The sequence below is a fragment of the Colletotrichum lupini genome, chromosome 4 (genome assembly GCF_023278565.1).
Source record: "Colletotrichum lupini chromosome 4, complete sequence".
NCBI lineage: Eukaryota > Fungi > Ascomycota > Sordariomycetes > Glomerellales > Glomerellaceae > Colletotrichum > Colletotrichum lupini.
Genome location: NC_064677.1, coordinates 5335637 through 5359972, shown reverse-complemented (window position 1 = coordinate 5359972; position 24336 = coordinate 5335637). Strand labels below are relative to the sequence as shown.

The following is a 24336-nucleotide window of genomic DNA, read 5'->3' as shown; positions in this document are numbered from 1 at the left end:
AGACAAAACGGCGTATCTGGCGTTTCGGCATAGCATCTTAGTTCCGTCGTTCACTGGTGCAGGACGATATAGAATACCAGGTCAAAATGTTGCAATGGAGTTTTGTGGGAGGTTTTACAGAACGAAGGATTGGAGGAATATTCTCAAGGACGCCAGTATGGGGGAATTGTTTGGCCTACCTAGCAATGAATTAATGGGGCAGCTGACGCCCTCCGCACCATCACGCTCTGGGCCGTCCCCGACTGGCCGAAACTTCAGAACGGGCTTGCTAACCTTGTGTTATGTCATAAGGTAAGGTACCAAGAGGTCATTGAGGCGAAGACGAGGTAGGGGAACCGGCCACAAAGACAGTCTAAGATTCCAAGGGATGTGCACGTCCGCAAGTCTTTGACCAACTCCAGAGTACTCATTGTTGGTCCACGCTCCCTTATTCAACATTGAGCCTTTGACTTGTTATTTCCAGATTCCGGTTTGTAAGCTTTGTTGAGAGTTGAATGGGAGTTGCACTGACCAGGGCAGTCTGATCCGCAAACGGACGCATTATCATCTCCCTCGATTTGGGAGAATCTGCTCCTCCCTAGAAGTCGAATGCTTGTATCATGTCGATGGAATGACTCCGAGTATGCTTCCTACTTCGGGACTCCTCAAGGCCAACTCAAAGTTCGCCATCCCAAAGACAACCTATGGCATAAGTACGGCGTGTCCGCATAGATCAAAGACCTTTGGGCAGCTTTTGTTGATTTCATTCCTCTTCTTATCTTTCTCTATCTTGTTTTCCTTGCTGTTTTACATCATAGATCATATGAGAGAATTTGTAAGTACACCTTGCTTGAAAACTGACATACTTGGCACCGAGAGAGATGGCTGGGGAGATGGGCGATGAGGTTCCCGAGAGTGAGGTGACCCGAGGTCGAACGATTTCTCGGGAGGAACCTCCAACTACAGCAACATCTGCGAAAGATGAGCTAGATGTGCGGGCTTCATCGGACCAGGGCTCCGGACAACCTCCAGCAAATGGAGAGCAACAGCGAAGTGGAAGCAGGGCGTCCACATCATCAGCGCCTCGCGGTGACTCGTCAAACACAGCAAATCCTTCCAGAGTCTCCTGGGCCGCTTTGGCTGGGAGGGGTATCACTGGAGCGAAGTTGGATATGCGGAGCGTGGCAAGCCCTTCGCGGGATGATCTCCCAATACCAGCTACGCCCGTATCAGCCATACAGGATGTGTCTTCTGGTCGTCCTGCAGGCGAAGCAGGGCTTCCAGTCAGTCGAGGTCTAGACGAAGGACTGCTGTCAGATTCAGCCTCCGGAAGCTCAAGCGTCTCCCGGCGCAATGGTTCAGTATCCAGGGGCAGGCGTCGCAACCCCGGCGTTTCCAGGGGCACTATTCCCGTTCAGCAAGCAAGGCAGACAAGCCGCCCGAAGGGTCCGGCTCCAACCACCTCCGAGTCGACTCCGCTGGCCAAACAAGAAGGCGAGGAAACTCAATCGAGCAATCCAGCACCAACTGCGGAGCTAATTGAGTCGACTGAGTCGAAAGGGCTCGAGGATGTGAGAAACTATTTAAGAGGCCTCGCGGAATCACACGGCATTCTTCATCTAGTCAACAAGGAGCCGGCGCCCATAACATGCGAGCAACTCTTGAAGAATTTTGCCTCAAAGGTCTCCGAAGAATGCAGTACGTGGCAAGAGAAGCTTCAGATCGAGAGTTCAAAACTTGAGGCCTCGACGCAAGCACACACGCAGCTTGAGGGGGAAAAGACCGCATTGCAACAGATCGTGGCAACGCAAACTGACAAACTTGGCGAACTTGGCCCACTTGAGCAAAAGGCATTAGATCTCGAGGTGCAGTTCACGAAGTGTATCAACGAGCGAGACAAACTCAAGTCGAGCCTGGAAGCAAATCAAAACCAGCTCAAGACAGCTCAGAATGAGTGCAACGAGAAGGAGATTGCACTCCAGCATCGCACAGCAGAGCTCAATGAAGTTCAATTGCGCATCCGACAAATGGCTCCTCCAGTGAACGAGGAAGAGCTTAAGAGTACCATCTCTAAGCTGCGTGATCAGCTCAATACCGAAATGTCAGCCAGGGCGACAGCGGAGCGCAAACTCGAAGAAGAGAAGGGCGTGTGGCAGGCGAAGGAGAAGCGGCACGAAGAGGACGTTTCCTATATGGAAAAGCAGTTGGTGGACCACCAAAAGCAAGTCAAGGAAGCGCTAGCCACGGTAGAGAGCCTTCGGAAACAATTGACGGAGCAGACCAGGAAAGTCTCCCAAGCACAAATCGAGGTGGAAAACATGACTTTCACCGTCGACCACGAGAATGTTCCCCTTGCCGAGTATCGCAAGCTCGTCGACAATGCGAGGGGCGAGGTTTCAGACTTGGAGATGCGACTAGCCCAGGCAGAGACGGAACGCGACGAGGCACTGAAGCAAGACGTTCCCATGCACGATATGCGGGACATCATCGGAGAGGTTGTCGGTTTCTACGGCCTCGCCATGGACGATGCCGCCAGCAACCTGTACAGCAACTGGCGGGAAGAGGAAGCTAGGCTAGCGGACTTGGTGTGCGACGGCAACGACGGCTTCCGTAGATACCCTCATGCCGTCGTGCTTTCCGATGAAAAGCCTTCGCAGTCACTTTCTGATGATTTGTTCTCGCCTACCAAGCGGACTTCTGGGGCGGTGGCTTCGAAATGTGAAGAATCGCAGACCGAGAGCGAGCCTGAAGAGAGGCTTAATCTCGCGAAGGAGCTTGGAGAATTCAACAGCCAGTCCTCCGTGGTAAGCTGAATCGAACCTCGCAAGATTGGATGGAATTACTAATTGGATTCATAGGAACCGGAAGAGAACCAGGGTAGCCCCGATCGCACACTACAGACAATCGAGGATGAACTCAGCAGACTCGATAGAATTTCTTCGGCAGTGAGTTCAAGCAGCTCCATTCTTGAGGCGATACTGACCAGTACTCAGGGGTCCCAGGGAAGCAAGGTTGGCCAAGGGGACGTGTCCCTTGAGCTACGCAATACCAAAGTCGCATTGGATGAGTGCCAGAATCATCGTAAGGAAGCTGACAAGAAGATAAAAGACCTCAAAGATGAGGCCAAGAAGCTTGTTGATGAGATTGTGGAACTCAAAGCAAGCGCACGGGTGTTGGAGCAGACCATCGAGGAGCACGAATCTAATGCTGAACGAACGAAGGGAGAAGCCAACAGACCATCTGCTATCCAGGCGCGCGACGAACAAGACTTCGAGACCAATCGCAAGGAAGCCGACGAGAAGATCAAGAACCTGGAAGTTTTGCTCCAGCAACGAAGAAAGGAGCTCAAGAGGTCCCAGAGGATGGAAGAGTTCATGTCGCAGGTCTCTGAGCAGCTCAAGGGGCAGTTAAGCGCTGTCCACGACAGACTGGGCAAAGCTGAGGCCAAGGCTATGTACGCCTGCGCGCGAGAAAAGTTGGCGCAAGAAAAGATGGCACAAGAGGCTGCCACAGCGGACGGATCGAGCACAGGTGCGAGCTCGCTGAACGACCCGAGAGAACACCTCAAGCTGGTGGCCGACCTGATAGACCGCGTGGACAAAGCGGAAAGCGAGCAGGCAGCGAGCCGCAGAGATCTGCAAGAGATCCAACAGATGGTCGCAGGCCTCCATGAGGATGCCAAGAATCTTCGGGAAGAAAGAAACAGCCTGGCTCTTGAGAGGGATCACCTCCAGGAAGAAAAGGTGGAATTATCCCAACAGAGAGACGCATTGAAGGAGGATCTCAAGACGTACATGGATTCTGCGGACGAAGTTGCAGAACAAAACGTCAGGCTCCTGGAACAACTACGAGAAATCGAGCAGGAGATGAGGAAGAAAATTGAGGAGATCAAACGCAAGGACGAAGAAATCCAACACAAGGATGGAGAAATACGAGAAAATGTTCTTTTGCTCAGGGAAAAGATAGAGGAGTTGAAGGCGAAGCAGAAGGCTCTCGACGAATGCCGCGAACACGGCGAGCGCCTCAATGCGGAAGTACGCACAGTTGAAGAGAAGGTGGTCGAATTCCGGAATAAATGGAGCTTTGCAAATCAAAGATACGACAGTGAGCTGAAGAGGCGTCTCATAGTGGAGCAAGAGGGTGTCGACCACCTCGAAAACATGATCAAAGGCAAGCTAGTTGAGAAAGACAAGGAATTGCGAGAAGAGTGGATGGCGGAGCACAAGAAAACCGTCGAGAGGTTGGAGAATGAGATTCGGACCTTGAAGAGGAGAGCCGAGGTGGGCGAGACTGAGCTGGAGAGGACCAAAGCTACGCACCAGGAAGTGGTGGATGGCCTCGAGTCCAAGTTTCGCGACCTGGAGAGCCGCAATTCAACTGCTGGCGACGGTGCTAATCCGACAGAGATCGAAGCTCAACAGAAAACAATAGAGGAGCTCAAGCTCAGAGTTCAACAACTAGAGAGTCGGAACCAAGCGCCTGACGAGAATGCTGATCTAGCTAAGATCAAAGATGAACATCAGAAGACGGTGGATGCCCTCGAACTCAAGATCCAGAACCTGGAAGAGGACCACCGGAGGGAGTCGGCTGGGCTCGAAAGACAAGTCCTCTCTCTGACGAGCGAGAACGAAGGCTTGACACGGGTCTTGTCGGGCACGGCCGTGCCGAGCGGGATCATGATCTCTCACCAGGGCACGCAGACTCACTACGCGCCGCCGGTCGAGAGCTCGACGCGGAACCCCGATCATCAACCGCCCATCGAGGGGACTTTGGGGACGACATCAGGCACCCAAGACCCCCCTCCTGAATTTAGAGCCATGCACCAGCAGTTCCAAGATGCATTCAAGAGCCTGATACGAAAGCAGTCGGCCACCGCTGACAAACTTGATTCCTTCTTCAAGAGGCTGTGCGACACACTTGGGAAAATGGAGCTACCAGAAAATCCTGACGAGTATGAGGTTGACCGCCTAGTAGAGCTTCGTGACGCCTTCAACGAAGCTCGTACTAGAATGTACGAACTAGGCTTGCAGAAAAGGCACTTTTTTGAGACCAACATTGAGAACTACCCGGACGAGCTGTACGAATTCGCGCAGAAGATTCACATGTACAAAGAGAGGCTCGAACGGATCGAGGTTAGGGCGGCCACCACGGCGGCCAACACGATAGCCAACGCGACAGCCAACGAGAATAGCGGCGGGAACAACGCCGGCGGGAGTGATGGTGACAGCCAACCTCATCAGTCCGAGGCTGGCGACTGGGTGACTGCCAGCAGTAGCGAAACTCCTTCTGGCGGCGACGATGATGATTTTGATATAGACGGACCGGACCCCGGTGACGATTCAAAGAAACTCCGCAAAGCCATTGTCGCATTGGAGAGGATGAGGGATGAGGCCGATGCAACCCTAGCGCAAGAGGGGAGGATATTGCGCAGGAACATCGCTCATTACGGAAGGATTTTCAACCGGCTATACCAAGATCTCGGCAACCCGCGCGAGCCAGCCCGGCAGCTCCAACGAGAACGGAGGGCCGTGGGACAGGCCGTCAGAGACCTGGCTGGCTCGGAGGCCACCGTCGCCGGGCCAAGCTCAGCCGCCGGCACCCAGCCGAACGTCGCCGAACCTCCACTGCCCCCGGACCCTTCATTGAATCGTTCATCAGAGGACCTGGACAAGTGGAGAGGGAAGAAGAAGGCTTACAGATTCCCCGACGACGGCGATCCAGGAAGTTCGGGCGACAGCACCGTCGATGGAGACATCGATCAGTATGGGTCACCCAAGCGGACTCCTTGGGAGGCACGCGTATATGCCATCCGAGAAATATTGACACAAACATATCGGGAGCAACGTGCTTGCATGTACGCTCGAAATACCATCATGGAGGCCACGCTGAATCTGCAAGTCGCCGACGATCCCGTCCGTAACCAGCCAGGACCGACGCCTTCCGGCGTTTCTGCACATCCGCTCCCCAGCGCACCCGCGGATCAAGGAGGCCCAGGATCTTCTCAGGCGGGACCATCGTCTACTGCCGCGCAGCCAGCCAGCCCGGACAGCCAAAACGACGAGTCCCGGCGGGCATTCCAGAGTCACAACGCCTTTGACGACCTCGTAACCGAAATTTCCTCGCAGGCATCAAGTGATTTCTTCAATTTTCCCACCACGGATCGAATCCTACCCTCCTACCTCCCGAGAAGCATCTGGGACCCCCTGAATGATTGGTCCATGAGTTGTGAGAATGTCCAAAGCAATCTTGAGCGTCTCAACTATGCCATCGAGGGCCTCATCCACGACGGCATCAACTCTCAAAACTACGAGTTCCTGCGCAGCAGAGCCCGACAGCTCAAGATCATGCTCGAAAAGGCCAACGCGACAATTACCGCCCTCAAGGCGAGGGAGGTCAACGAGTTCGTAGGCCGGTCTGACAATGAGCTCGCAGAAGCGGCGCAGCGACTCAAGAAAGAGAACAAAAGCTTGGAAGAGAAGCTCGAAGATTTTAAACAGATAGCCGTGAAGCGACAAAACGACGAGAGGCTCAAGCGGTTTGCTGCAGATGCCCGCGCATCGACTTTGGAGAATATGAACGAAAAGCTGAAAGAGACTATCAGCAAGCTAGAAAAAGACAAGAAACAGGCCATTGATGACGGCGTGGACAAGGAGATCCGTGAGACGGTGTACTACTACGAAGAGCAAAAGAAGGAAACTGAAAAGTTGAAACGCGAGATCGCGAAGCTGGAGAAGAAGCTTGCCGAGGAGCAGTCGACGAAGAGCGCCGTATTCGATGGTACCGTCGAAACCATTAAGGACCTGCAAGAAGAAATCCGCCAGCTGCGGAGGGCCAACGAAAAGTTGGTAGACAGAGGCAGGACGTTGGCGACCGACATGGAACGGGCTCTGGACGTCACGGCGGGTACATCGGGAACCGACGCACAGAAGTTGGCCCGGATGCGACAGCGCATCACCAACGCTCTACATCTGGACGTCCCCGACTACCAAGAAATCGAAGACTTCCCTCTTGAGGCGGAGTCGGAGCGAGAACAGGAGTTCGTTGACGCAATGAAAGAGTACGAGAGGCAGTCGAAGAACCTGCGAGATCTCAACGACCGACAAGTCCGCCAGCAAAAGCGAGATTTTGACGACCGGCTGGCTAAACGAGACGCTTCTATGAAGCTTCAGCAGTCCAAGTTGAGAGAGATCTTGGCTTCTCAGAGGCAGCGGCTCAGGTTGTGCGAGACGGAGTTGGAGGCCGAGAGAATGCAGCTCCAACATGCCAAGAAGAGGATGGCACTGATGGAGAAGCAGCTGCAGGAGCAAGCTCGTGTCAACGTGGATTTGATGATCGACCAAGATGAGAATAACTTGAAGGCTACTGAAGAGGGGACATCTGGAGAAAAGCCTGAGGAAGATAAGAAGGATAAGGGGAAACAGCGCGCAGGCGCACCCGGTGGTCCTGATGATGATCCCGACGACGGCGACGATGATGATGACAACCACGGTGAAGGTTCCAGCGGCGGTCCTCGAGAACCCGGCAAGAAGCGGACAGGAAGCGGCAGGATGTGTGGCTGTCCCTGCCTTGGGGCCTGCGATTCAGCAGGCAGGCCGATAGCGGCTAGACAAGAAGTCATTCACGACCTCGTCACGTTTTACGCCAAATACAGACGCTGCTGTGGTCGTAAAGCCAACATGAGGAGCGCCGCAAGCCAAACGACCGCCGAATCCGCCTCCGGAACGGAGACGGCGGAGGTCCCCGAAGACGACGGCCTTCTCCTGGTGCGACTGGCCGGCCTCCTGCACATGGACAGCGACACGAGAAATCGAATCGAGAACCCGCGCCTGAGCTACCTCGCGCGCCTCCTCCTCGCCTTCTGGAGCTGCATACGCATCCACGGGGTGGCGTGGAAGCAGACGCTTTACTGGCTGGTCGCCGGGAGCCTTTACTCGGCCGTCTACTACCTACCCGGCAGGCGCTGGAGACCGGGTCCGCCAACGACTCCGTCGCCCAAGCTCGTGGCGCTGGCGATCAAGGACGCGATCACCTTATACTGGTTCTACTACTTGTACCAGGCGCTCATGGCGACGTGGGCCGTGCAGCAGGTCTACGATATGGCCAACGGGTACACGAGGGCGTACTATGTCGAGAGGGCTCTGCATCCGGAACGGTCCAGGTGGTGGGGTCTCGACGGGATCGACATGCGGCTTTCTGGGTTCTCTACGACAGAGCCTCCTACGCCTATTACTACTAACGATGGGGCGGCGGGCATCAGGAGGGGACTTTGAGGTTTGGAGGAGAAAAGAAATGCGTGAAAGTTTGTGCCCGTGGAAGGCGCGGGAGGCGGAGGACGGCAGATGAGAGGGTATCCCTCGGAAGCGTCTTGGCGGGGTATCTGTCAGTAGACGGAGATTTTTGGCAGTGAGCAAAGTTGCGTGTGGTAGAGGCTTTTCGTCTGATGATGGGCAAACGATAAACGGTGTTGCGTGTGCATGTCCGGGAAGTCTGCATGGAGCAATTGTTCGGATCGTCGGTTTAGGGTTCCACGGAGTTCAACGGTGTCGGGAACTTTCTGTGACTTGTTGTATTTGCTTACCTCATGATTGAATTGAGAGTATTGGTTCACTGGTTGTACGGATGAATACTGTTTTGGGAAATAGCAAAGGCAAAGAGATTTTGAGAACCATGGCATCATTTACCAGTCGACGATCCGTGTGTCCGCTCTTGACAAGGTCTTGACAGAAAACGAGAACGAAAGGGCTTTGCGTGACTAGCTGAACCGACCAGTGAGTGACCATTGAACAAACTGACGATGACCTCCGCTCAGCTCTGCGACGCATGATTTGGAATTCGGGGAACCAGGCCCATGTCGTGTCATTCACGTCCAATTTCCAGTTGGAAAGAAGCCGCACTTTACGGGGCGGAAAAGGGCCTAGCGCCCCGGGCGCCCCGCTCTCCAGAAGATTCCCACTTTCGGTCTAGTCCGGCGTCTGTGCCTCGGCCCCGTACCTGTTCTGTTTTGCACCTCTTGCTCTGCAACGGAACGACTCGTCTCCCCGGTTCCCATAAAAAAGGAAAGGAATCGGAGGAAATGTTTCGCGGAACCGCAAGCGCGCCTGCATGCTGGCAGCTGGAGAACGTTTTGGATTACCAAGACAAGCAAGTTAAGTGAAGGAACTAGGAAGGAGGATCCCGTCACCCGGCCCGGCACTTGCTGCATCAGCGGACCAGCACATCGAACTCCATTCGTTCGGGGCCTTGAACGGCGTCTACGATCCGCCGTCCCCGATTCTACCTCGGCCGCGAGATACCAAGCCGAGTAATATCGAGCTCTTTTCTGGAATTGGAGCTTGGGGTTAGCAAAAGACACTATTATGCTGTTACAGATGGCTGCTGGCGCCTGGCTTACTAACAGCGCGGCAGTGTTAGTTAGTGTAGGGCGCAATGGAAGATGTCACTCTGATGTGGTTCCACCTCACACCACCCGGCCAGTGATGTCATGACTTGGGGGGGCCACGCCCAGCGCCTGTCAGTGGGCTGTGGTGGGAAACAACGTTCTGACTGACGGCAACCTGCAGAAGCACCCGCCGCGGCTGGTCCGGAGGCCCAACTGACCACCCATGGAACACCAATTTGATATATTCGCATTCGCATGTCAATCCAAATTGTTTGTACAGAGACTTTTCGCAACAGCTAGAGGCTGATCGTCAGTCGACATCAATTACACATTGAGATTGAGAGTCTACGGATACAGCAAGACACAACCAGAATGCGGAACAAAGATTGGCAGACAAAGGGCAAAGCTTGCCGAAACAAGAATAGAAGAAGAGTTCTGGTTTGGTTTGGTCTGGTCCTACCAAGAAGTTCATAGGACAGCTGAAAAGAAAAAGCTCGGCCGACCCGAACAAGGCATTCGAATCTCATTTCCCATGCGCCGGTCACCCCATCGGATTCCATGAAACGTCTTCTCCCCCGACTCAGCACCATTTCCCGACCACACCCGGACGATCTCTCTCCTGCGCGGAACTCATCCCAATCACCTATCAAACCGTTCCCAGGTCACCTCTTGAAAAAACTGGCGAGCCCAATTTGCTGACGGCATCCCCCACTCCCGCGCCCTCCCACCTCCCCAATTCTAGAACGTCGTCTCCCTCGGACTTGGACCCTTGCCGTAAGGTACATACATCGAATTTGAAATGGTACGTGCTTTTTTAGCTTGTGAACTTGCCTCATCCCAGCAGCCCGCCGCCCGCCATTACCTCATATATGGGTAGTCGATCACCCTCCTCACTGAGCACACAACTCATAAAGAGCTTCAAGATTTACTATTTCACACCTCGTCACGCACGTTCGCGTTTCTAATCACGTTCCTCATATAGAGACTATCAAGATACCCGGCTATAACAGCCCACGCCCGCACCCTCAACCCCTCACGCATCCATCGCAGAGCATTCACAGCAACCCATAACCCACAAGCTCGTTCCCAAGCGCAAGAATCAGCAGGAGGGACCTCATCTCATACCAACAACACAAACACCAATTCGCAGTCACCAACCCAGGGCCAACACACCCTCGACTCGCCAGAGCAGCAACTCAAAGATAACCACACCAACCCCCTCAAATCCGCCAAAGACAAAGTTCACAACCTCACAATGTCTTCAAAACTCATCCCCCAAAACCCGGCAGACGTCATGGTCATCCGCGACCTGACCCCAAACATCACAACCTTCTCCGTCCCCTTCTCCCGCTTCGGCACCCTCAAAATCGGCGGCCGCGCAACCCTAGTCCGCCTCACCTCGGGCTCCCTCGCCGTCTTCAGCCCCGTCGCCCTCACCGACGCCGTGAAAGCCAAAATCGCCGAAAAGGGCGGCAACCTCGCCTACATCATCGCCCCCGACATGGAGCACCACATCTTCATCTCCGAGTACAAGGCCGCCTACCCGCAGGCCAAGATCATCGGCCCTGACGGCCTGCCGCAGAAGCGCGCCAAGCAGACGGGCGACCCCAAGATCAACACGTCGGACGAGTTCTTCGTCGTCTTCAAGGACGGTGCCGAGAAGCGCGGCACCACCATCACCCCCGAGTTTGACGCCGACTTCGAGTACGAGTACGTCGACGCCCACGCCAACAAGGAGCTCGTCTTCTACTTCAAGCCCGAGCGCGTCCTGATCCAGGCGGATCTGCTCTTCAACTTGCCCCCGCGGGAGCAGTACTCCAAGGCGCCCGAAGGCGAGCGCGACACTTCCTCCGGCTTCGGAAACAAGCTGTTTGGCGGCCTGCAGACTACCGAGGGCGACGTCAAGTGGGTGAAGCGCTTCCAGTGGTACGTGATGAGCAGCAAGAACAGGCCGAGCTTCAACGAGAGCATCCAGAGGATCGATGCGTGGGACTTTGATACGCTCATCCCTTGCCACGGAGATACGATCCAAGGCGATGGAAAGGAGAGGTTCAGAAAGGTGTTTGAGTGGCACCTGGCTGGTACCAAGAAATGAAGTAGGAATCAGTGTCTTTTCTTTTGATACTGGGGACAGGGGATGATGATTTCATGGTTTGCATGACGGCGCTTGTGTTCACTTTGGCTCGATACCACGTTAGAATCTAATAACTCACATGACAAGTATAATTTCGCGATTTAGGGTTCAAATGTCATGATATTCATGGACAGCATGGTAAAAACCACGAGTCACTCTGGTCGGTGAAACTATATGAAGCTGTTCTCTTATTGATTACTCGCATCATTATCCTGCCTCTATCACTGAGCCTTGTTGAACTGATGACAAATTGCGATTACGAAGAATGAAGGTAGAATGTATGCCTCGCTAGAAATAATGGGCGTCTCACATTCTTCGTCTTGCCTCGTCTCCCTTCCCCAAAACTTCCCTAGTGAATGACCATAAACCTCCTTCCGAGCATATCATAGCGCATCTTGTGCTTGGCATGAGCCAGTGAGCAACAGAGCAGCTCTGTGATGATTCACCTCAGGGTTTGTTGCTTCACTAAGTCAGTAAATATATCAGAAGAGAAGAAAGTGAGAAACAGATACCTAACCGTGAGATGGAGTTTCTTCTTAATCGGGCTTCTCAAGTCCTCGACGTTGGTGTGAGTTTCCCGGTGAGAATGGCTTCTCTTACTTGGCCAGTAGAGACCACCTGGACTATGCCACGGTCCTGAGTGAAGTTGTTGTATTGAGAAGACCACCAGAGCATCATGTTTGCCAGCCTTTGGTATTTTCTTGACGCCAAGCTCACGGAGTTTGCTGCTTTAGGACGCTTCTTATCAAGGAATAGAGCCCAGGCAGCCTCGCCAGCGATGTATCCCAGAGCAGACATGGAACAGATTGAGTTCGCGAAGACCTTGTCGATAAAAACGAGAACACGGACCTTGCTCTCGTAGGACTCCAGCGCAGTCATAATCCGCCTCTCAACAGTGAACATGACTGTTCTGGCCTGGAGTCGACAGGCGAGTATCCAGAGCCGGACATTTAGTTCCAAATCGGCTTGAGGGACATTCCATTCAGTGGTGCCTTTGTAGAAGTAGTCCAGGAGGTGACGCATAAGCTCCGGTTCAACGTCTTCAAGAACCATCACGCCATCTTTGTTCTGCTATCTGACGTGTCAATTATGATTGCTTCATATAGAGATGACTGGAATAGGGCAACCTGGAAATCGTCATTGAAAATAGTTTCAAAGAGGGGGGAGTGGCCGGCGAGTATTATCTTGTGAACGTTGATCACTTCTCCCCGACAGATGAGTTTGAAATCCGACAACCTGCCGGTTTCAATCATCCATCGATGATCCTCTTCGGCCATGTTGCAAGCCTTTCCGGTCGGGTTTTCTGAGTAAAGGTTGGTCTGTGGCAAGCAGGTGTGAGATAGTGGCATAATGAGAATGAGGATGAGAGGGGACGCTTTGCCGCAGAAGAAGAGGGTGAAAAGTAAGCAGGGAATGATCAATTGTTTTCCAAGTGGAGAAGGAAAGCCTGGGGGTTGAAGTTGCCTGGGGGTTGAAGTTGCCTGGGGGTTGAAGTTGCCTGAGCTACTGATGAGAAGGCAGGTGCGACTCTTGAAGTTCACAGGGAAGGAACGTGGGAGAATGGAGATCAGATACTTCCCGATTAAGGAGGCTTTGCAGACGAGTACTTTGTTGACGATTCCTTAAACTGCAGGTTATTAATCATGAACAGAATCCAAAGAAATAAAGTACGTTTGTCAATATATAAATGCGAAAAGGTTATATCAATCGCAAGCAGTGCACCTCCGTTGGCTTACATGATCGCAGGCATGTCATGAATAATAGGTCTGGCTTTGCGGATTGACAACACCACTCCTAGGCAGGATCTTCTTAATTCTCGCAATTCTCCATTTGATCTACAGACAAGGAGATTCTATGCGAGAGGAATGCCGTACACATATTTATTACATTGTGACGAGTTCTGGGTTACCCATCGGAAGCTCTACTAGTTCACGCTGCTCTTCTGCGACAAATAGCGACTATTATCTCATTCGGTTCAAGTCCCGCTGTATTCAACCTTTCGCAAAGCCTAATCTAAGGCTTCTTTGCATGTCATGGTCTTCGGCGCCGGTGTATAAAGGTCGGCGGTGGGGGACTTAATCGGTGCATCCAGACTGATCGGATCATGAGGCTTGATCCACATGCGTTGCACAGCCAGCTGGGCCAATTTGTAGTTCTCCATCAGCTTAGCAGCTGCTTTATAGGCACCGCCGTGGACACTACCAACCCATGGGTAAATCTAGCTGGTCTCGTCGTAGAAGCGTTCGTAGCTCGCCCCATCGTCCCCGAGAAGGTATCTTCTGGGTTGGTGCATGTAGCATATCGTTCTGCTTTGCATACATTTCCATGCTACCCAATATGACAGGCATCACGGCCAGTAGCTGCCCTCTCACACCTCGATATCATTCTCCTCCTAATACACGGACAGTAAGTAGAGCTGAGAACTGGACAAAGAAGGAGGTCGATGAATAGAGGCGTAGCTTTCTTTACTAGATATATTTCAACTGCCGCAATGATTTCTGCGACGAAACCGATGATAAGCCGCCGCCCAAGACGGACGGTACGACCCCTTTGGATCGTCTTGCCAGCATTTAGCAAGTGATTCCAACCGTCCATTATATACCAGCGCCCTAGAATATGATATGCAAACCAGCTTTAGCTGAGGCTCTGCGCAGCTCACCAAATACACCGACTCTTCGAAGGCCCTCCCATATTGTCACTTGCCTCAGATGAGAATTCAGAACAGTCGAGCGGTGCCCATACATCCTTTCTCCTTCCCATCGAGTAACTTTCACATCACATTCCTCCTGCATGATGTTCGATTCCCCAAAGGTAGACGGGACAAGAGGCTTCTCCTTCCTCGAAAACTTGATATCGCATGTGGACACACACCATTACCCATCACGCAAGTGGAGGAAGAAATTCAATGTCAGTAAACATCCGGATCTTATTCTCCAACACGCTCATGCAATTACAAAGATTCGAACATCAATCCAACCGCCCACGCACCACCGTATGCAACGCAGACCCAAACCTCAAACGACAATGCGTAAGATAATCCCCCTCGCCATGGCCCCCTATTCCTACCCTTCATCGTCGTCGCCTCACGTTCCTCACGTTCACGCGATACATAAGCATCTTTTGCATGGGAACAACTTCTTTCGAATTGTTCCGGCCAGCCGCTCGCCTGTCTCTCTCCTTCTCTCCTCAGATCCTCGCCCTTCATCCTTTCTCTCCCGAGTCCTATCCTACTCCCTTGGCAAGCCCTTCCACATCCAAGCCTTTGCATGCGGACGAGCTGCTTTCCCAGTCGAACAAGAATCCTCATCCAAGTAGAAACAACAATGCCAAATAGAACCACGTATCGACGGCGAAGCAGGATTGCCTTCACCCCTTCTACATGAAACATCACCCCCGACACCGTCGGCCCCGGAGATTGGCGCCCAACAGGTAGAGCGCAACCCTCTCCATCGCCAAAAGGCTGCCACGGATACGGCTGAAAAAGAATTTCTTGAGTCAAATCACTCTGGTATCGATCTTTAAAACATGTTTCCCCTCGGAAGACGGATGAGAAACAGCTCACTCGTGGAGTGAAATCAAGGGATTTCGGATCTCCTGTTGCTCTTCCAAAAATCGATGGCTTCGACAACGTCCTCTCCCTTCTCGTCTTCATACGCAAAGATAATCTGTAATTTGTCAGTGAGGTGCGTGATAAGCGGGAGACAGGAAGCATTACCTCATGCGTGCTGCTGTGCAGCATCCGAATGTTCTTGTGCGGCACAATATGCACAGCACCATTCTCAATGTTCCTGAGCTCGATAAAGTTCTGCTCGAACGCCAGAATCCACGGGTAGCTAAGAGCGAAGCTTCCCGGTGTACCCTCCCAGTCGATCCGCCATTCAGGTCTCGCGCGCCATCCATTACGATTGACGAAGAACGAGAATTCGGAGTAGTTGAGGAGGAACTCGCCGTTGAGGCGCTCAATATGAATCGGCTTGACATTCTCCTTTCTTGCAACGAAGTCGAGACTCGTGTCTGCCTGGTCGAGCAATGATTGCGTCTCAAGAGTCTCAAGTGAAACCACCTCAAATCCACGGGCACATGCCACACACAACTTGGACTTGAGGAAGTGTACCGACGATGATTCCGTGGGGATGTAGAACTCCTTGAACGGCTTGAGCTCGTCTTGTCCAGCAAACATCTTGCCGAAGCCCTTTTGCTTCTTGCCCTTCGACATAGCATCGTTGGGTTCATACACCTTTATTGTAGTCGAGAGAGCTGAGGACTTAACGCAGCACACAAGATGTCTGCCGAGGCAGATGCCTGTCTTGAAAAAGTTGCAGTGACTCTGGATTTTCTTGGGTCGCTTCGAGAGAGCAGGTTCGTTTGGATCCAATGCCCCAAGCGGGTACGAATAAAGCGCCTTATTAGACAGAACCAGAAGGAGGCCATATTCCTCGAGAACATCAAGCTGGGTGACGCTCGTTGTCTCAATGACACGCTTGGGCATCGCATCTCTGCTCTTGCGATCAGAAAGGTAGATGCCATTGTCCGTGCCGTACAGCAACTTGCGGCCACCATCGTACGGCGTAACGCAGTTGACTTGGTTTGTGCCCACAAAGAAGCCTGTGGAGATTACACTTGTGTTGAAGAAGTCGGCGCGGGCTCTCAAACGTTGCTGGGCGCTATCAATAAACTCGAGCCACTTCTTACGTGCAGCCTGGTTAGACGCGTAGAGCGTCAGTTCGTACCCGGCTTTGCCCAAGTGCCTGAATGTGATCGGCCAGCCTTCGCTCTTCTTACTGTCGTTTGTGTTGGCTCGAAGGGCGGGAAGCAAGCTTGATGAAGATCGCTTCATGGCACCGGAACCTGGGATGACCTCTTCCATTTCACGGATAGCGAGCAGCTCCAAGGGGATCGGCCGCCTGTATGCCTTGATTTCTTCGCCCTTGCCAGCCTGCTTGATTCTCACCAGAAGGACTGCGTGGTCGAACAAGAAAGCAGTGATCTCAGACGCGTCTTGCGGTGTCTTCTTCAACTGACTCTTGAATACCAACTCTCTGCCTTCCTCCGTCAATCGTAGATCCACCCTCTCGTTTGGCCGGAAGCGCAGTTGCTCATGGAGTCGCCTCAGGTTGAATCTGTTCTCGGCCTTTCCTGACTCGGCGTTGACTCTCGTCAAGAGGTCGCGAATCAACTTGAGCACCTTGGGGATGTCTTCCTTGTCAGAGCTACCGTCCTCTGTGTACTTGAGCACGTTTTCCAGCAAAAGTGGGTAACGAGCCAAACGAGTCGTCGGCTTGGTGAGGTAACCATTGAGTTCCAGCTTGCGTGACTCTTTTCGCCGTTCAATCTCATCAACAAACTTGGCAAAGTAGGGGTTGGCGGATCGTTCATTCTCAAATTCGAACTTGGCCTCCAATTGCTTGGAACCATACCAAATAAATGGCTCGAACTGAGGTACACACTCGAGGAAAATGTCGCCAATAGCACCAACAACCGGGTTCTTCTGTTGCCGCTCTGTCAACATCTTGGCGAATTTTGCGCTCACAGCATGCAAACTTGGGTGATCGACAATATTGCTGAAAATGGCCTTAACAACCTTCTCCCTCTTGTTAGCAGGAATCGGAGAAGCCTTGGAGCGCAGAGGCAAAATCCAGAAGTCGCGCAGATATTCCAAGTCCTTCACAAAATCTCTCTCGGTGTAGCAGATTTCTGAAATGACTTCCTGCCTCTTCTTCTCCCTGTCGCCGATGCTGTCGGCCACTTCCTTCGGAACGGAGTTGATCCAGAGCTTCTGTTCATCGGTTTGGTCGACATCATCTTCATTAGAGACGTTCTCAGACTCCTTCTTCAGGCCAGGCTGGATCTTCAAGTTCAGCCGAGATACCTGCTCCAGTCTGCGAGGGCACGCAATGGAGTAACAGAGCTGATCTCTTGTACAAGTCGGCGAGTAACACTCGGAAAGGAGCACAAAGACACCGTCGACCGCAGGTCTCTCTTCCGTTTCTTCCATCAGAGTTTCTCGGAATTGGTACATTTCTGACGTGGAGTCTCGCAAGCGATGTTCGTAGGTGACGTCGTGGAAGAACTTTTGGGCATCCAGAGCTCGTCCCAACAGCAGCGCCAAATTCCTGTCTGTCGTCCTAATAATGTACGACAAGACATCCACAGCTTCGGCACCACTGAAGGCGTTCTTATACGTGAGCTCGTTCTTCGTCCGGTCGCCAGTGATGATCTTTTGCCGGAAGCAGTCGGCCACTCGCGATAGCAATGCGGGATAAACCAGGGGGGGTCGAATTTTGCCAGTTGGAGGTCGTTCACCGTCAATAGACTTGCTCATAGAAGGTCTATGCGTCAGGGTCGCGTCGCTCTCTGAAGGCGTGATCGTTGGTGCCACCGTAGACGCCATCGACATCGTCCTCTGGTTGTTCGGGTCACCGGCTATTGAAGAAGCCATGCTCATCGTTCTGGTCTGAGACCCTGGCGCTGGTGTATAGCCTCCTCCGAAACTTCCATTGGTGGCCGGCAATTCCACGGGCGCCCTTCTATTCGGAATGACCCGGCCACTCATAGTCTGGTGGGAATTCTGGTACTGGTGCATATCGCGGTCCTGCGGGTGATAGCCAGTCATTGACATGGCTCGATCGTCTTGGCGTTCTGGAACGACCCTTCCTTGTGCTGTTGTGCGAGACGAGCTCGGATTGTACGGAGCATGGCGGAAAGCATTGGCCGGGGCCTGGTGATTCGGTTGTGAGCCGTATCCATTTGAGGAAGGCTGGTACATGTTCGGTCTCGGGGCGGAAGCAAGAGACTGCGAGCGGTATGAATCGTTATTCATAGCTGGCGCCGCGCCTCCTGCTCCTTGGTAAAATCGCTGTGCTGCTGTTCTTGGTGGGCCGTACTGCCCTTGGGACGGCGGCGGCCCCCTTCCATCACGCTGGGGGATGGGCCCGGCAGGTCCTCCGTAAGGGCGGCGAGCCTGTTGTTGCTGCATGTATTGTGCTTGCGGGTTGGGCACTTGATAGCCGCCGGACGCTGAGCGTTGTTGAGCCGGGTAGCCATTTGGCTGCATAGGAGCACCTCTCGGAGAGCCCGGGTCGCGGTCCATGTACTGGCCTGGAGGCACCCTCGGGGGCGGTTGTCGCTGCATAGACGACATGGAAGATGACATTGTCTGCGTCCTTCCTCCCTGCTGTTGTGGCATCATCTGGGGAGGCATCGAAGAAGAGGTCATTGTCTGCGAACGTCCCGGCGGGGGATTGGCGCCGAAAATGTTAGAGTAGGCGGCTTCGCGCTGGTAGTTGGACGAGTGACCCCTCGGGTCGCCGCGGTAGTCGGACATGATGGGTTCGATGGAGGAAACTGGAAGTCGGCGACAATGCCCTTATCAGCTTTTGGTCGTTGGTTGGGTTTAAGGGGAGAGATGGCGAGTGTGCCAAGGTGGAGAAAAATGTGGTACAAGAGGATGGAAAGAGAGGTGTAGTGAGTGGTACTAACAACGTGAGGCCTCAACGGCCGCCGACTATGGCGAAGAGACACAGGACCACGCAAACCGCTCAAAGGGCACAATTGGCGAAGACAGAGGCAGATGTCGACGCTGCGGTCGTCAGTTTGGCGGAGAGGCGGTGGCCAGCGTGGGGGAGGATTTTTTTGGTGGTTGCTATTCGTTTCCCCTTCGTTCTAGGTGTTCTGCGTCCCCTTTCCAGGATGGGCCGGGTGACGTTATGGGCCTATGACTTGACACACGGCCCTGACCCGGGCGATTGTCGAAGGGGGGGTGAAGAAGAAAGGAAACAGGGAAGGCGACGAAAAAGAAACCGAGCCACGGCAGATCTGGCAACTTTTGTTTATGTCGAGATGATGCGAAAAGGAGCGTCGGGTAAGGTAAGGCAGCGCAGTTGTGCTTGCGGGCAGGCGATAGCAATGCTGAGTAACTTGTTGCTGGCGGCTAGGAAATGTTGCGGGCAAAAAGTCGAAGGATGGTGGTGGCCGTGGTGGTTCGTGGTGGAGGAGGTGGTGGTAGTGGTGGAAGAGGGTGCTGCTGGGTCACTGGTCGTCGTTGGTGCTAAGTCATCGGCATTGGGCTAGAACTGGGTCGGGAACTGGAGACTGGGGTTGCTTCCAGGTTGGTTGGGACAGGCGTCGAAAGCTGGGGATAGTTTGATAGGACGGCACCAAAACTGGCAGACAGCCCAAGGTCTACCGTCTGGATAGGTACGGTGGTGCATGGAAGATGGACGGGATACCGCTGGGAGGGGACCAACCACCTCTTGTTGGTGTCCAGAGCATTCACTATGTACGTACTCTCCAGTAAGTATTCGTCGGTGGAGGGCGCCTTACCTTAGTCAGGGTCGGGACGAGTACTTTTTTGGATGCGCCGTTTTCTCCTGCGGGAGGTGCACATGTAAGGTACCTTTTTCACTTTCTTCATCTATCTTGCCTTAGGTACGGAGTAGGTAGGTAATTCCAGGTTCTACTGGCCTGACTCTCTGCCTGCCTACCTTACTTGCTTGCCTTCGGTCATGCTACCTGACGGCGTATGCCTGTTGGACAGTGATGCATCCTGCCTGCGGGTTTCTCTCTTTTCCCTTCTTTTGCTTGGCCAGGAAAGTGCCACAAAAGGTCACGCTTACAAAGGCAACAACTGCTGTGCGATCGACTTGCGCCCATCCCTTTCCATTCGCTGTTGTTGATGCTGCTGCTGCTGCTGCTGCTGCTGCTGCTGCTGCTACCCAGATCCATCCGGTATGGAATACATACACGCAGAGAGAGCAAGAGGCGTGCCTGGTGCACGCCAACAACTCGCGAATGTGCTAGGACAGTAGATCAATCAAACCAGTCAATGTCAAAAAGGACGGCCGACCGCCAAAACGTGCAATCTGGACGATCCACCGAGACGCCAGCACAGGTGGACTTGGGACTTGGGAGAGACTTGGCCCGATCCACCGTCTCCCTTCCGCCCGTGAATTAGACGCAGCGCCCTGCTTCTCTGCATCTAATATTAAAAGGCGTCGATTCGCCTGGCCTGGGCATTCCTCTAACATGCGGTCTGGCGATGTCAAAATCTAAGAATAACAATGTCTGACTTGTGATAGCGCACTCTTCATTATTCAAGAACCTTTGCTAGAAACAGGGGGGCTAGACTGGAGACCGTCTTAACGCCGCGTGAGGTGGGCAGCGTGACTGCCGGAAGAAATGGAGCTTCCTCATGCAAGAACCGCACGCCAACAACGAGGCCCCCCGGCCTGTCTCTTGTTTGCAATGCGCCCATGTTTCGAGGTCAGCTTGACTTTTTTGCGGTCGGCATTCGGGGTGGCTTCGAATCAACAACGTCCCTCGAAGCTCTCCTACCCTCTTTATCCAACCGGAAGAGTCACTTCCCCGCGAGTGCTAAAGAGACGCGACAAAAGGTTGATTGTATTCATCACGCCAAGGCACGTCCCGCCCCTCCCATTTGGCTGTGAGTGAAGAACGCAAAATGCGCCAAAAAAAACATGAGATAGAGCTGTGACCTGCAGTCGAAGGGGGTGGAAGTGAAAGTTGGCCAAAAAGCCCAGGGATTCCACCCGCTGCTCGGATGATGCGCCGCGATAAGGCTAAGGTATGCATCGATAAGAGGAAACCAGAGATTCCAGACCCCCGTCAGACACGGGCCACCTGGAGAACGCTGCTGCAGCCGCTGCGCCGCACTCGAGCACCGTCTCCATTCCTGCCAGCCCCGCCCAGCCACACTTTCAGTCTTCAGATGCAACACCAGCCACGATACCGTTGAACTGGGGCTGGTGTGTCGGGCCGGTATGGCGCCGAGTCACGGGTTTCTCAGCCTGTCCACAGTGCAGTCCTGATTGGGCCTCGTCACCGTCACCAAGCTCCAAGGTCCTGGATCCAGGAAGCCAACATCGCGGGATCCTCGACACGCATATCCCTCCCCCCTCCGTCGGCCATCAACACGCATCCCCCGCATCGAGTCCGACCACCGTTTTGCCCACCATGGCTGAAGACTCTGTCCTCGCCCCCAAGTTCGCGCCGTTCATCGGAATGGTAAGCTCTCGCCCCCCGACGTTTTGCTTGCTCAAGTAGCTGTTACTCCAGCAAGCTACGGACAGCTACGGCATTTACCTTCGAGCCTGTGCTGACATGTCTTCAATCTAGGCCGGCATTGCGGCTGCCATGATTTTCGGATGTACGTTCACTCTGCAAGCATAGCTGTGCTTTTACCCGACGCGACGATAAATGGACAATGTACTAAACAGACTCTCCTCGACAGGCATCGGCGCCGCATATGGTACCGCCAAGTCAGGAATCGGTATTGCTGGTGTCGGAACTTTCAGACCCGACCTCATTATGAAGGCATGCCAATAGAATATTACACCCCGGTAGAAAAGCGTCTGCTAACACTGCAGCAGTGTCTGATTCCCGTCGTCATGTCCGGTATCATTGCTGTTTACTCTTTGGTTATCTCGGTCCTCATCGCCCAAGATTTGGTCCCTCCCGGTGCTGGAAGCAACTACAGTTTGTTCAAGTTAGTCGCAACAAGACATATGATTACAACAAAATCCTGTATGCTGACTCGAGAATAGCGGCTTCATGCACCTTGCCTGCGGTCTCTCCGTTGGCTTCACTGGCCTTGCGGCTGGTTACACGATTGGTATCGTCGGCGACAAGGGCGTGCGCTCGTACATGGAGCAATCACGCATCTTCGTCGGCATGGTCCTGATTCTTATTTTCGGCGAAGTCTTGGGTCTTTACGGGTATGTCACATGGTTATAGATGATGCCAGGTGAATAGATGCTGACCAGCGTAGACTCATTGTCGCTCTTATCCTGAACACCAAGTCCAAGGGCTAAGAAGCTCCCGAATTCCCCGAATAAACCAAACGGCGATAATTTACTACAACTTAACACCACCCTTCAACGAAACAAACTGTACATTAAGCCAGGAAACCGCCGGACGTCAGGTTGAAGAAGCATCAAAAGAGAAGGTGTATGGGTGGTTTCTGGACCAAACCAGCATATGGCACGGCGTTACAACAGGACCCTCGTGTAGATTTTATGTATGACGGGCTAGAAGATGGTCTCGGGAGCTGTGGAAGGTATGATAGGCATCCGGTTTCAGTATCTTTGAATTTTTTCGAACGCAACTTGATTTCGTCATCTGTGATGAGTGGTACATGTGCCAGACCAATCTGTGGTGGAGCCGCGAGTAAGTGCATGGAACTCGGCTGTCTGGTATAGACCGAGCAGCGACGTAGCTCGGCATTATGATGAGGAGGAGGCATGAATCCCTATTGTTCCGTCACCCCAAAGTTCCCGTGGGAAAGCCATGTGCAGTATGGTATCAACGTCGGCAACTGTCTACACTACTTCCCAGGCAGAGAAACTCTGTGCAACACAAAGCTCTCGAGGTCTAGCATAATCGACTTCGTATCGCAGCCTCAGCTTGATATCATACCGACTCTCAGCTTATTCCCCCGGCTATGATCGTGAGCTCGACAGTGGGCTCGGCGTGCAAATGGGAATGTTGTGCAATAGTGACCGAGAGACTTTTAAAGCATCATCTCTAGCGAAAGGTCTTGCTTTGGTTATCCCTTCGTGCCTTGACGGACCTTCCCAGCGAAGGCCCAAAATTTGCGACAACAACAATAGTGAGTGTCAACAAGTAAAGCCCGTTACCAGTGTCATCGCCCGCGACTTTCTCGTCTAGCCAGAGGACACAGATCGCAGTTTACTTCTCTGACTATCGTAAACACCAAGAGCCAATACCAAAGAAGAAGACTTGATTGACCATAATAGCAAAAGAGTACCCCCCCCCCCCCCCCCCGGTGGCGAACGGGGGCTACATCTCTAGGTACACATGCTGGGACTCGAACACGGGACCTCTAAGCCTTCACCGATTAGGCTGTCCGTGGACTCGAACCACTCCACCACCCAGCCAGTTTTGACCTGACCCCCCGAGGGGGGCGCCTGCTGTTTGGTGACGGGAATGGATTCCAGGGGGTATATGGAGGGTTTGAGGGTCTCTTGTTGTGTATTCTGGTGGAGGGGATGGGTTGAATATACGCGAGGTACGTAACACGCGGTCGTGCTCTCAGGGGGTATGGGAGGGCCTGGACGAATGGACCGGGTGTATTCCGCGTGGTCTTGATTATTCGGTAGGAAAGCGTCGATGTGTGTCCAACACGCATGTCGATGAATCGTAGCTCTTGTCGGGATCTCGCTTAGTGCTCAAGATACTCTTGAGAAGAACGGATTTTGACCCGCGTGTTCGAGCACATTGACGACCTTGAACCATCTTTTTTATACGTTACCGCCGAGTGAATGACCGCTGTCGCGTTGTAGGCTTCGATATATCCTCGTAGACCTCGTCGACGATCAGGAGGCGCTTACTCATGTTCCGCTCGTCAGACTTGCAAAAGCGCCGAGGTCTTGTAAAGCTGACAGGTTTGGGAGGGTTTCCTTCTGTTGTTCACACCAAGAACCGCGATTGGAGTGATGGTACCTAGACAGCATTTATGCGTTCTTGGAAAGACTTGGGTATCAACATCTCACAACTTTCCTCCCCTCCTGTCTAGAACCAACTAGTGCCACCTTGCTAACTTGGACGGCTTCACTGTCCCGACGAAGTGGCAAAGTTCTCAACTCGGGCTGTGAGTAAATCAGAGATCCAGTTGCCCCTTGCCGGACAATCAGAATACAGCGTGGGATTGAGAGCTGGTTCCAGGAGATTTGACCGCGGGGAATAGAAGCAAGCCGGCTCAAGAGACATTGTGTTAAGCCACATGTATATCTTTCGTACTTAAAACACTCACCATGGCGCGGGGCACAAAATTCAACCGTCTTCTCGCAAGAACGGCTTTTTACCA

General features: G+C 53.2%; 5 protein-coding genes across 5 annotated transcripts; 3 read left to right on the top strand and 2 right to left on the bottom strand.

Annotated features, from left to right (window-relative positions):
* Positions 1 to 860: 860 nt before the first annotated feature.
* CLUP02_08701 (uncharacterized protein) lies at positions 861 to 8249 on the top strand (the record flags this gene model as incomplete). Its single annotated transcript, XM_049287685.1, has 2 exons — positions 861 to 2783; positions 2838 to 8249. 2 exons carry the CDS (start codon positions 861 to 863, stop codon positions 8247 to 8249), a joined length of 7335 nt encoding a protein of 2444 aa, XP_049144828.1.
* A 2364-nt stretch (positions 8250 to 10613) lies between these two features.
* On the top strand, positions 10614 to 11453 carry CLUP02_08700 (uncharacterized protein; the record flags this gene model as incomplete). The annotated part of the gene is made up of 1 exon (XM_049287684.1): positions 10614 to 11453. The coding sequence occupies one exon, from the start codon at positions 10614 to 10616 to the stop codon at positions 11451 to 11453; it is 840 nt and encodes a 279-aa protein (XP_049144827.1).
* Positions 11454 to 12041: 588 nt separating this feature from the next.
* Positions 12042 to 12545, bottom strand: CLUP02_08699 (uncharacterized protein; the record flags this gene model as incomplete). Its single annotated transcript, XM_049287683.1, has 1 exon — positions 12042 to 12545. One exon carries the CDS (start codon positions 12543 to 12545, stop codon positions 12042 to 12044), a length of 504 nt encoding a protein of 167 aa, XP_049144826.1.
* Positions 12546 to 15067: 2522 nt separating this feature from the next.
* Positions 15068 to 19702, bottom strand: CLUP02_08698 (CNH domain-containing protein; the record flags this gene model as incomplete). Its single annotated transcript, XM_049287682.1, has 6 exons — positions 15068 to 15157; positions 15208 to 18836; positions 18972 to 18996; positions 19055 to 19204; positions 19293 to 19515; positions 19578 to 19702. The coding sequence occupies 6 exons, from the start codon at positions 19700 to 19702 to the stop codon at positions 15068 to 15070; spliced, it is 4242 nt and encodes a 1413-aa protein (XP_049144825.1).
* A 1349-nt stretch (positions 19703 to 21051) lies between these two features.
* CLUP02_08697 (V-type proton ATPase proteolipid subunit 2) lies at positions 21052 to 22321 on the top strand (the record flags this gene model as incomplete). Its single annotated transcript, XM_049287681.1, has 7 exons — positions 21052 to 21075; positions 21138 to 21515; positions 21627 to 21657; positions 21742 to 21780; positions 21855 to 21996; positions 22055 to 22225; positions 22279 to 22321. The coding sequence occupies 7 exons, from the start codon at positions 21052 to 21054 to the stop codon at positions 22319 to 22321; spliced, it is 828 nt and encodes a 275-aa protein (XP_049144824.1).
* Between the last annotated feature and the right edge of the window lie 2015 nt (positions 22322 to 24336).